The sequence below is a fragment of the Apteryx rowi genome, unplaced genomic scaffold (assembly GCF_003343035.1).
Source record: "Apteryx rowi isolate R43461 unplaced genomic scaffold, aptRow1 scaffold_22, whole genome shotgun sequence".
Lineage (NCBI taxonomy): Eukaryota > Metazoa > Chordata > Aves > Apterygiformes > Apterygidae > Apteryx > Apteryx rowi.
The window spans coordinates 4,181,151-4,194,425 of NW_020448530.1; the positions used below are offsets into that span (position 1 = coordinate 4,181,151).

A 13,275-nucleotide genomic window follows, 5' to 3' on the forward strand; every position below is an offset into this window, starting at 1 on the left:
ATCTACCCAGCCAGTCATTCCATCATAGAAGGCTATCAGATTGGTTAGGCATGATTTCCCCTTGGTGAAGCCATGCTGACTACTCCTGATCACCTTCTTTTCAATAAAAAGAAAGTTTTTCAATAAAAGAAAACATTTTTCCCCAGAAGCCTTGTATGCCAAAATATACCAGTGATTTTACCACAAGGGGGAGATGGGAAAGGCAACAGACAGAACTGATTGAAGGCATGAGAAGTGAAGCATTGGTTTAAACATGACTAATTAATAGTTGAGAATCACCATTACGTATCTCCCATATGTTCTCATTAGTAAGCAAGAATTGGACAGTGAATCTCAACATATGGCAACAGTAAGTTGCACTCCAATCTTTGAATAGCAAAGCACGTACAATCTGGTCCTCTGTTTCAGCTGTAAAAACATTATTGTACTATAACCTAAAAGGAAAAATAATCTCATGTAAGGTAGCGGACAGGGAAAAGTAGTGAATAAGGGGAAAAAATGGATAAGAAACCCCCAATCAAGCTTTTTGGGCTGATTTAGCTATTGACTTACATTTGAGGGCACTGAACAAGGTCATCTAACCTTTGCGTCTCAGTCCCCTATTTGAAAGCTAGGAAGAATGATCACTTGTACTTGAAAGATGCACAGATGCTACACAGAAGCTTTTTACATAGACAAACACTTACACATATGTGCGTGTGTTACATGTGTGGATATATGTGGTATATACATGTATTCTATGAAAAGAGACCTGAAACCAACCTCCCAGCATTTCATTGCCTGACCTGACAGATAACAGACAACTCCAGGCTTAAGAAGAGATTGTGTTTGGCTTTCTTCCATTAAAACTAACATTTCTGGGATGAAAGGCTGTCACCTATTAACTCTTCAGGAATACCCAGGAAGTATTTTTTATGGCAGCCTTACAGGATTCRCCATTTTCAAAAAGCATGAATATATATCAGATGCACATTTTTTTCTAAGCTGATTAAATGTATCTGACTTGATCAGTGCTTATTAAGTTTTTTAAACAACTGACTTGTTTCATGTAGGAATCAAAAGCACACTATGCATCTTCAATTATCTCCATTTATTTTTTAACATCAGAACACACACACACTATATCAAGAAATTATCAGGACATTTCTAATGCTGAGTAAAAAAACCATTTTCTAATTGTTTATACTGAAAAGTATACTTTATGGCTTTTTAGAGGCATTCATTTTTCAAGAAGTTGCATGTTTCTTCCATATCTTAAAATGCATTAAAAGATACATGACTTTCTAGGGGGAAGTAACACTTTTGCTGGGCTAACAGATGCCATAAGAAACAACAACAAAAAAAAACCAAAAAACTTTCGGATACAGAATATGGTATGACATAGTCTAAGCAAAAATACCAAGCTAAGTGAAAATTGAAGACATTTGCTCTGGATGTAATCTTTCTCAGAAAATACTCAACCTCATCAACTTCTTAGACAATAGAGTTATCAAAAATGTTAAGTTATCAATATACAATAAATCTTTGACCAACATACCTCCACAAAAACTAATGCCCTCCAAATCCCTTATATCTGAAGCCAGACTCTTCAAAAGGGACACAGATTTGAAGAAAACACTCAGTACTCATCTCAGTATACAGCCAATGAGACAGTAAACGCCTGTAGGCAAGTAATACACACTTTTTAATATAGGACACAAATAACCTGCCCTCTTCCAACTATTCACTGGTGATCACCACATATGTTCTTATGCTGAATCTTAATACAAAAATTGCAAGATAGCTACAAAATACAAAGGAAGATCACACCTTTAAATAACTCACTACTATTTTTAAGCCTCAAAAAAGTTATCCAGATCTTGTCAAACTTTCTATCAGAAGCAAACTTCCTCAAAATAAATACCAAATTGACAGAAAATAGAGAACATTCTGACACATCTTCACAACGACTTAATGGGTCAATGGATCCTACACATCCACTTACAAGAATGCAATACATCTCACCCGTGGCACCATACTCCCTTGTAGGAACTACATAGATGAAACCAAGCAACTACTGTGTTCAAGGATGAACATGCACCAGTCATTGCTGAGGGACAGAAACAATGCCAGTTACCAGCAACGACCTACACAATACCTTTAAAATACAAGGCAAAATAAGTCACGAGTTCGAGATGAGATTTGTTTTATGACCCTTTACATTTTTTCCCTACTCCTTACATCCTACTATTTCTTCCTTATTCAACAAGGGCTTCCATACTGCACCATAAAATGACATCACTTCAACTGTGTCAAGACTTTTTTTTGTAAGGCCATCAACTAGATCAGGTATGCTAATCCAGCTTTATAAAAATACTTTACAAAAACATTAAATAATATGTTCAGAAGTGCAGGCACTATATATATACACACAGAAATCTTGAAAATACGGTAAAAGCTGACAGTGCTTTGAGAGAATTCATAGGATAAGAAGCATGCTGATATGCTCTTAGTCCAGTTGCTGGAGTTTGAGTGCTCTTACCATGCAAATAACATATGGTAATGGAATGCATACCTGCACTCAGCAATGTGAAGTTTCAGCCAAAAGACTGGTGCTTACAGGAGAAACAGAGCAACACACTGATATGAGAACCCACAGCACTCCTAGAAAAGATTCCTCCATGACAAACATCCACTCAAAGCCATGTTTAGACAAACATGCAAGACACCTTTCATGCTCAGCTCTATAGCATCTTTCTATTGGGAGGAAACAATAAATTGAATAATCTGATTTTCTGAACATCTGATGAACCTCAGAATTTCAGAAAATGTTTTATACATTAACAGGTTTACAAATGATGGTGAAAATTAGACAAAGTAGAAAAAAGGAACACCCTGAGCATCTGGTTACTAAAGCTTCAACCACTTTTAATTCACAGAGGTCAGAGTGCCAGCTGATGGTGGGAATTAACACATTCCAGAATAAGCATCACCCCAACTTAACTTCAGTTAGATTCCATTTGAAAATAAGAAGCAGGCATTTTGAAAGACTAGAAAGGAGAGTAACCCTCCCTCACTTTTTCTTCCCTCAAACTATTTTTTTATTTTAACATTTTTATTCCAGGCATTTTATTCCACCTTATCTTCTTCACTTCTCCACTCTCCAGTGTCCTCTTCCCTTGGAGTTTTCCTTTCATTCATTCACCCGGTATAGATTACATGGAACTGACATGATGATATTACATTTTTCATTCTAAATGGCTATCAGGTATGAATAAAGGCCCTGTAAGACAAAAAAAAGTGGCCTACAAAGACAGTGGAAAGTAGAGGCAGCCTTTGTATGACATTCCCAGAGGTCAACTTTCCTTGCTACTGTAGAACATTAAATTCTTTTACTGCCCTACTGCAGAATCTTATCTCCTTTCATAACCCAATTCCATGTCGATCAACTCTTCAGGGTAAAAGCCATCTTATCTCATCCTTAAACATTATCAAGAACATTAATACTACAGGAGGGAAAAGGTGGTGAATAGAGAGGAATAGGTGTAAGCAAAACCACTATCAATGGGATCAGAAGAATAAAGAATTTCCAGGTTGGAGATCGGAGGAAGTAATACAAAAAAAGTCACTGACTACAGGGAGACAAGAAGGAAAATTCTACAGCCTGCAGAGAAGAACAGAAGAAAAACCACAGACAGAGCATAATAAGTCTGTCCCACATAATCAAAAGAAATAAAGAATAAGACTATCCAGTTATAATGGGAAGGAATACTGAGACTGGAAGGCTGTATCTTTACATTGTCCAAAAATACTGACACTCCTCTTCCCTCTCTCCCACCCACCCACAGCTCACTATCTCCTATATCCTAAATCTATACAGCTCTATAAAATGTATTACAACCTTTGTCACTCCTGTATTTTCAAATAGTTGACACTGCCTCAACAGAAGTAAACTATTTTGTTATGCAGACCTTCTTCTAGCTATCATATATAGGTTAAGTGTCAAGGTTTTGTTGACTTTGGGATACCTTTAGTTTATAGGATTCATATGCTTCAGCTAGTATGGAATGCAGCAGTTCACTTCTTGAATGGAAAGAGGGGGCATGGCCATTAAACCAATGATCCCCAGTCTGTAATTTTAGATATAATGTTAAAGTGTTGGTATTTTTTTTTATCTTCAAGATTAAAACAAAGACTCAGCTAAGGATAAATAAGACAGACTCCAATTCAGCAGCATCCTCCAATGAAAGGACTAATCTTGATAAACCTGCTTTGACATGCACTGTGAAGGTTGGTCGGTCTTACAACATGAGTCAAACAGATCTGTTCAGCCTTCAGTTAATTTATTTTTAACATCATTATTTACAAACAGTTTTACTGGATGAACTTTTAAATGACTGTTGCTAGAACATTTGCTATGACAGCAGGTACACCATTAAAACAGTTAAATAAAGCACATCAGGGATATTTGCCACATTTATTTTTTTGGTTGGTTCAACAGGAAAATATTCTTCAGGCACCCTAACTTCCAGAGCTTAAAGCCTGTGGATACTTTCCAAAGAACTCAGTTTTTCACCCAGAGAGTTGGCTTTATTAGTAGCATCTATTTTAAAAGTTCCATGATCCAATGCAGTCTTTTTGGTATTGTCATCCTTTCAAAGAACCCAGGGAAAATGCACTGTGATCCTTAAAAGGTATTTTTTCCTGAATTGTGATAACAAGCATCAGGTGAGGGGAAAAGAGGGAATCTAAACATCCAAATTAAATTTCAAAGAGAAAGAGTGGAAGACAGGCAGCAGGACAAAGGACACATTACGGAACACTGTTGGATACTTGAAAAAGTTTACAAAGAAAATGCTTACCTTACTAGCATAAAACTTGGCTTTAAGCACCWGTAGTCATTACAGAGGCCAGAAGTATAAATGGATTGAAAAATGATTAGACAGTTTAAGGAAAAATGTTCACGGGCTATTAAATTATAAGAGTACAATCTGCAGTTCAGCAAGCTCCTAAAATGCAGACTACTGTAAGCTTAAAAGAAAGCCCAGGAGAAATATCACTTTCCATTCATCTCATCTTTTTTCCCAAGGCATCTCCTACAGGACACAGAGAAAGAGATAACCACCAGACTGGATGGACCTTTGTTCTGAAATGCTATGATTGTGCTTACAGTAAACCATAGCAAAAACAGTTTTGTGAGGTGTCTGTATTTCTCTCATTTTGGAGTACTTCAGAGCAACCAAGCAATTCTCTTAATAGACAACTGCCATAGTTACCTATTTCCCTTATTTAGATACGGATAAATCAAGACTAAGAAATAATATAATTTCAGGTAATTATCAGTCAGTCAGTTATCAGTCAGCTGCAGAGCTAGAACAAACAGTGAAGAATTACTGATTTCAACACTTGTGTTCAAACCACTAGATGGTGCTTCTAAAATGAAGCAATTCTGTATGTGGAACCTAAAACTAGAATAATGTATACTCATTTGTAAGTTGTCTTCTCCAGGATTTTTATCAATATTGCTGTTTAATGTGGTTCAATAGCTTCAGTCTCTGATCAGACAGTAGCAACAAGAATAATTAAGCAGACAATTAAGTGAGATCATGAAAACAGTGAAGATTTTTAAGTATTGTCTCCCTAAGTAAGAAAGACTCCCAATTCTCCTGTCTCTTTGCAAGACATTAAATGTTAATAGAAATACTGCATTAACTACCAAGTTTTGTTCACAAACAGCTGTACTCAAAGGCTTTTTACTGTATGACACCTGTAAAATTTTTTCCCCTCTTTTCACTCTTCATCCAAATAGTTTTATTTAAGACATTCTTCCCCAAGACTAAACTTGCTCTAATTCTCTCCTGCAGAGAGCAAATACTTCTCTTAAGACTTGAAAATCGTAACTAAAATGAGATACCAGCTTCTTTCTACCTATCACCCTATAATATCATCCATCCTTTTCCACCTTCTCCCTCAGAATTAGTCTCAATAGTTGCTTGGCTACTCCAGTAGCTTCATCTTTTTTCATCCCTGACCATTTCAGTCCACCAAAACACCTTGCTTAAGATAATTCTTCTTCATCCTGCATCTCATTCTACTGACCCAACTTTAAAAGTGCTCTTTGCCATATGTGAAGCTAAGCATATATTCAAGACTGTATATATTTAATCTTTTTACAATCTTCCCTTCCTTTATCAAAAGTTCATATTTCTATTCTGCATCTTCAAAGCTCTTCTTCCTCTTTTCCTATTCCCAACCAACTTTTTCCTACACTCCAAACAAATTTCAGCTTTGACTATTCCCATTGTTTCTCATTCATTCCTGATTGCACACCATCCCCGAAGCTTGAAACACCCTTTATATTGCTATTTGAAAAAGAACATATTTTGCTCTATAGAGTCATTGGTAAGAGCCCAGCAGCTCCATGAAGCCTATCCACACATTTCTGGCTCAGCTGTAAGTTCCAAGATTCACAGGATTCATTTCTCTGCACTGTATACCTCACATGCTTTGAAGCATCTGTATATTAACTGAACTGTATAAACAAATAATTATTGTTTATTGTTTTATTGCTTTGTTTTTCTATGGGAAGAGTAAACGTCAATGTTTTACAAGAAGAAATGTGATTTCAAATCAACATACAGTAATTGTAAAATGATCCATCGGCAGATGGGGGAATGCATCTTGACATGAAGGATGATAAACACAAAGTTTTGAATTATGTCTTGCACTGCATGTGATATGGTCACTTCCGGTGTCAAAGCAAGCAAAGTGAAGTTGATTTGAAATAACTGAAACTTCAGTGGTAAATTAAGGTATTTCTACAATTTCTAAGATGGTCATATACACCATGTCAATTTTTTGTACAGTCATTTTCATTTCTCCCCTCCCCTTTTGTTCTTTTGAATCAGCTCCCTCACAAAGCAAGCCTAACAACACTGCTGAGCAAGATTCTCTTATGTGCACTGTTTACTTTGTTTAACATCCACCTAGGAACCTAGGTTTTTTTTTTTTTTAAGCTTAACCCATGTGCGAAGTAATGCAGAAGTTGCTAAAGGTCATTTGATTAAAAATTTTTGCCACTGGCTCTCATCTTTGCACATTAGGGGGATTACTCTATCCCCTAGAAATGTTCTCTCATCCGCTTACTTGCATGGGATCCTCTTCCAAGACATCCATTTACTATCTCATGCTTTAAAGCCTTGTTTCAAAGTAGCATATCTATCCTTTTAACAATTTTCTTTAATAATTATTATCAATAGCAATTATTACTAGCTATGGCTTCCCATCATGAAATGTAGGTTAGTAAAATGACCGTGATAAAAGTTAGAGAAGGACATTATGCAGACACAGAAACAAGCTTTCTCCAACTCCCTGCAGTTCCACACATCCCTAAACGTTATTTCTCAAAGACTACAATCTTAGAAACACATTAACGGGAAGCAAGAATCTCTTCTCTTGAAGATGTATCTGCTAATCCAACTATCTAAAGAAAGTAATGACCAGATTAAAGAAAAAAAATATTTCAAAACAAATACCTAAGAGGGTAGCAATTCATCTCCAAGCACTTCAGGGAGAGAAGACACATTTACGGAAACAGCTCCAATCTGTAGCCATGAATGAATATTTACTGACAAGAAAGTACTCAGCAGATCTTTTTCACATGTTTTAGAGATTAGATATCTTCATGCCTCCATGGCTGTTATACAGCCTTTTATTTAGGACACAAGTTAACAGCATAGCTGTACCTTGGTCAATTTTAGATGAGAGGGATGTTTAAAATATATATATATATATATACATACAAAATATCCAGGCTTACACAAGCCTTGTGAATATTACTTAATCTGCAAAAAGCAACCACAAAATAATGTCTCGACTACTGAAGTTAGGAATTTTGTGTGAATTTTAAAGACTACGGAATCTTTAACATCTATCACAAGAAGTTTCCCTTCTGTTACTATGTAAAAGAAACTAAGAGCAAGAAATAACGGTAGTGAATGCACAACTAAAAGATTGAAAAAAGAAGGTATTCTTTGTCTTTTTGTTCCTTGGGTAACAATTTATTAAGATTTGTAGATATATATCATCAAATAAGCGATATGTTAAAAAAGAAAAATACAGACAAATAAGCATACATTGAAGATTTCCTGGTCTGTTATACTAAGCAAATAAAAAGCATCATCTTGGAGTTCTGGTTAGAGATGGACTTTCTTTTTTTTTGGTCAGATACAAACAGTTCTTTCAAAATATTTGTTCCTTCTCAAAATATCAATAGTTTCGAGCTCAGTTTAAAACATTAACACCAGTGAGCTAATTACCCACCGTTTTTCTTGTTGCTCACAAAACTTAAGCAGCTACATCCGTGGAAATTGTTCTGAATGCTTTTGATAGCAAAAGCATTTCAAAACTATACAAAACCGTTCAGTTTCCACTTTTTTGCTAGATATTCAGAATCTGCCTGTGAACAAGTTCTGACCTAACATCTGTGGAATGTTCTAACAGCAAAAGGTACAAGATAAGAAGTTCCCTGAAATGACAGGAAATATTCCTGTTATATTCCTGTGTGCGTGCATACAAGTATTTCGATCTAGAAGGAGCCATCCTTTTTCTCAAAAGGTAGCATTGCCTGAGAGACGCCTGCAATGTCCTAAGGAGGTCAAACAGTGTAACCATTGTTCCACCAATGTGCTGCAATTCAAGAACACAATTGCTTGCAATCACTCCTCTGCATTTTCTCCTGTTCCAAAAGCCTAACCCCCCTCCCAAAACCTAATACATTGAATCTGCAACCCCAAAAGGAAAACATTCACTAAAATTAAAGAACAATCTTTGCGACAAAGGAGGCCGTAAATAAAGCACCATCTCATTGCTCTGTCTAGAATACATCAGTTAAAAGCAATTCCTCTTACCAGCTACACAGATCATGCCACTGCTATTGATTTCATTCTCTGGTTTCCCCTACCACTGACATTAAATCTGTTAAAATCTGGGTATACAAGCACACCTGAAGAGTCTGAAGAGCATCAGAGAGTAAGAGACTGCTTAAGGATCTAAAAGTCATATTGTTCTTGTGACATGCTCACAACATTAGTCAAGACGTTCCACTTCCCTACACCCGCATTTCTTCTCACATCCTTAGTTTGTTCAGAGATGTAGCAGTTACTAGATACATGTCTCTGTCCAGATGCAGGACCCTGCCTYTTACAGTAAGTTGAGGATGATACTGTTAGCTTTATATCTTGATCTTGAAGAGCAATATCTGTTCTATTCCATTCCTGGTGTTCCCAATTTACAAAGATTAAGCTGAATTAATTTGCCAATTTTGTTCTGTGAGGTAGAATTATAGAAGTTTCCCTGAGATTAAACTAAACCATATATTCAGGTTTCTGAATGGACTGTACTGTAAGTCTAATGCATTCTAATGTCATCACCTCCTGCACCTTCCTAATCATATTTCCCTACCACCTTCAAAATTATCTCTAAATGGCAATCAAATGAGTAGGCCAAATGCCCAGTACCATCAAAATATGCTGCCCTGCAGAAATGCTAGTTATATGAAATCAGTATCTGGAAGACTACAAAAGAAACATTATCCATCATTGGTAGAAGCAAAATATAACTAATAAAATGCACCTGACATCTCTAGCACCTAAAAGAATACTATAACTAAGCAACACAGATCACCATTGGTAATAGCTCCCACAAGAATCAATACCCAAAAAAGGTCATCTTCAAAATACATTGTATTCAACACCACTTCAAAATAAGTTTAGTGAGTTCCACAGTCTACAGGAAGGGTCCTTGGAATTCCTAGGATTCCCTGATGAAATAGGAAAGTAAGTAGTATAACCTGAAAAGTTACAGTCTGGGTAGCATCCCTAAATATAGTTTCCTGAATCCTACTCCCCACCAAAAAAAGCTATTCAAGCTTCTGCGTATTTAATTATATTATCCATAAGATTCAACAGACACATCAGAAAAATGCTTGTTTCTGAAAAAAAGTGCCATTATACTGAACACTAATCCATTTTGAATATAGTATGAGTACAAAAAGTGATGTAATAAGTGACTGAAACTCACAAAAGCTATTTGCAAAGAAAGCAAAGATGTGCACACCAACTCCTTATATTTCAGGCAACTTTCTTCACAGAAAAGACACTGCTGATTTTAAAGTAATGGCTTGACTACGAATGTTACTAATTTATGAGGCTCAATGTCACACACCAGGTTTGGAAAGTTCCTTTTCCCATAAAAAACATATACAAGAATACAGGCACATCCTATTTGATACATATCTTGGGTACCAAATACAAAGCCTACAACACAGAAATAGTATATTTATAAATATAAATTTTACATTAAAATGAAATCTCCATTAAAAAGAAAATCAATGTGAAATCTAATTAGTTTTAATAAAGAAATAGTGACAAAAAGATATATATGCAATGATTTCTTCTGAATTTAAGTATTGCCTTTTTGTTCATTTAACTGTTCCTCTCTTAGTTGCTCCTTGGCATAAAACACAAACAGCAAAGTTTATTGAAGGCAACATGGCTGCATGTAACTTGTTACTGTGTTTTCAGTTACTTAATCTCTAAATAACTTGCCTTTCAGTTGTTTGTAGCAACATCAGACAAGTAGATATTCTTCAGCAGTGCTGGTCAGGGTTATAGCTACATACAAAATATCATAAAGCCAGCATAATTCGAACTTTTGTTTTGTAGCATAATCTCAATATTTTTTTAAAATCCCAGCATACTGGCTATTATTTGGGGAATCGAACTGTGCACGTGAAAGACTTTCAATAATAATGTTAAGCCTCATATTTTTGTAACTAAAACATAAGAAAAAATAGGTGGTAGTGACACTTAGGAACAAAAATTAAATGAAGTACTTCATAAAGTGAATAACTGTCCTTTTTTGTTGAGATATTTCAGCAGTCAGTATACTATAGATGTTCAAAATCGGTAATGGTCTTCATATATGATCCGAACATCACATGTAAGATAAGATCATTCTCTAGACAGTTATTTCACTTATGCCAGAAGATGATAATTTCATTATAAAGCAAGCTATGATTCTTGGATTTTTTCCAAGACTTTAAAAGCAAGAACAAAGGGCAGAAAATGTACATCTACAGAACCCATTAAACAAAATTCTTACTTAAAAGTTCTCATGTACACATAGATCATATTAACACCAAACAGGAACACTGGAAAATACAGAGTCCAATCTCTCTCTCCAAGTTCAGAGTACAAACCACACTAACCAGCCGTCACGAGTTTAACTGAAAATGAAAACCCAGAGGTTACAAAGAGCTGCCTATTAACTGCGAAGCCCACACTGAGCAAGTAGCAGTTTCCCAGGAGCGCACCAGCAGGTCTGCGGTGTCTCTGGAGCCTCCTTAGCGTGAGCGTCCTCCTAGGAGACACCCAGAACCAGGGAAAGCCTCCCCTCGCCTCCGGCCTCTTTTGTTGTCAGGTCCAAACAACAATAAAGCACATGCTCTGCTTTGTCATCTCTCCTTCTCTGAACAAGAAAGCTGCTCCAGACACGCCGGTAAATGCTTTTCTCCAGCTCACTGAATGCAGGTGCCTTGCAAATCTGAGCCCTTTCTGCTTTCTCTGCTCAGCCGCCGCTAGAGCCACAATAGACCGCGATCAGCAAGACGCGTCCAAAAATAAAATTAATCTAATCCAGTTTCTGCGTGAACCTCATATCACCTTTTCAGCAGCAACTCACAATATACGTCTCAATACGAAACTACATATAATCAGAAGTACTGCGTCTGTGCGCCAAGAGATATATTCCCCTGCCAGATATTTAATTTAGCGCTTTAATTTACAAACCACGGGATGACGGCGACACAGAGGGGAGGGCAGCGGGTTTCCAAAAAGCCCTACCGAGTGCCACACGCCCCCAGGTGAGCCCCCTGGAAACAACACCACAAAGGCAGGCACCACCGCGCACCTCCCCAGTCACCTTCACTCCCTGCGCAGCACCGCCGAGGGGCTCTCCGCTGCCCAGAAAGACCTAGAAAACAGCGCTCCCGCTCCTTCCCCCCGCAAGCTTCCCCCGCAGCCCGCTCGCCCGGGAGGGCGCGGGGGCAGCCGGCAGGTGCCGCGCCGGCAGGGAAGGGGGGCGCCGCTGCCCCGCTAACGGCCGTGCCGAAAAGCGCCGCGGGGCTCCGCGGGGCTCCGCGGCCGCGCGGGCTGCCTCCTGCCTCACGCGGCGCGCGAGCGCCTAACGGCCGCCCGCTAACGGCCGCCCGGCAGCGCGGGCACCCACCCGTCCGGCGCCGGCGGACGCGGCTCCGCGCAACTTACCTTGGGTTTATAGAGCCACTTTCTGAACCTGTTCATCATCACCGCGGCCGCTGCCCGCCGCTGCCTCCCTCTCGGAGCCTGCCGCCCGCCGGCCGCTGCCACAGGGGGCTGGCGGCTGCTCGCCCGCGCCGCAGGCTGCGCGGGGCACCGGGGCGAGCCCTGCCTCTCGCCGGGCTACTTGCCGAGGTTGCCAAACGCCGCTGCTCCGCCCCACGGCTGCGAGGCAAGGGGAGAGGCTGCCGCCCGCTGCGGAGCGCGGGCGCCGCGGGGTCCGCGCTCCCCTCAGCCCAGGCACCGGCCGCCGGCACCAGCGGCGCCTCTCCTCATTGACAGCCCCCAAAACATTGCGCTGCCGCCCGCTCCCGGCAGCAGCTCCCCCGCCCGGCGCATGCGCACGGGCAGACCCACTCTCTCCCTCCGCGTCGGCTCCCGGGCCCGCGACCAATCGGAGCGCGACCCGGGGCGGCCCCCCGGCGGCCTCAGCCCTCCCACTCAGCTGCTCATTTGCGTAACGGGAGAAGGGGGCGGAGAGACTACATGCCCCAGCATGCCACGCCCCGGGCCGGAGGGGCTGTGGAACGCACCGTGGCCCGGTGCATGCTGGGACTTGTAGTCTTATCCCAGAGCAATGCTGCGCGTGTCTGGGTCGCGATAGAACGCCTCTAATTGGGGCAGTCAACTCCATTCAAGTGCTCGGGAACCGGCTGCTTAGTTTCTAGTCCCTCGTGGACACAAAAATAGAGGCGGGGGGAACAGTTGCTCGGCAACGGCGGCAAACAATCGCCGCCATCTTTTTTCCCCGCCGGGTAGTTCTTTCCCCCCGCTCGCGCCTTTCTGCGTCACGAGAACGCGCGCGTGGGAGAACTACAGCTCCCAGCAGCCCGCGCGCCCCAGCACCGCTGCGAGGCCGGGCGGGGGCTGCGCGGCCGGGGGCTGCCGCAGCGGGGAGAGAGAGCGGCGCCGGGCTCCG

The 13,275-nt window shown here is 40.2% G+C and overlaps 1 protein-coding gene across 15 annotated transcripts in view; it reads right to left on the bottom strand.

The window, feature by feature from the left end:
- ZFYVE28 (zinc finger FYVE-type containing 28) overlaps positions 1 to 12,695 on the bottom strand; it is a 165,701-nt gene extending 153,006 nt beyond the window's left edge. For all 15 annotated transcript variants that reach the window (XR_003253327.1, XR_003253328.1, XR_003253329.1 and 12 more), the window contains exon 1: positions 12,306 to 12,695. Coding sequence is in view for 11 of the 15 variants with exons in the window: in XM_026064619.1 (XP_025920404.1) it covers positions 12,306 to 12,344 (39 nt within the window). In the remaining 4 variants the exon portion in view is untranslated. The remainder of the gene's footprint in view (positions 1 to 12,305) is intronic.
- Between the last annotated feature and the right edge of the window lie 580 nt (positions 12,696 to 13,275).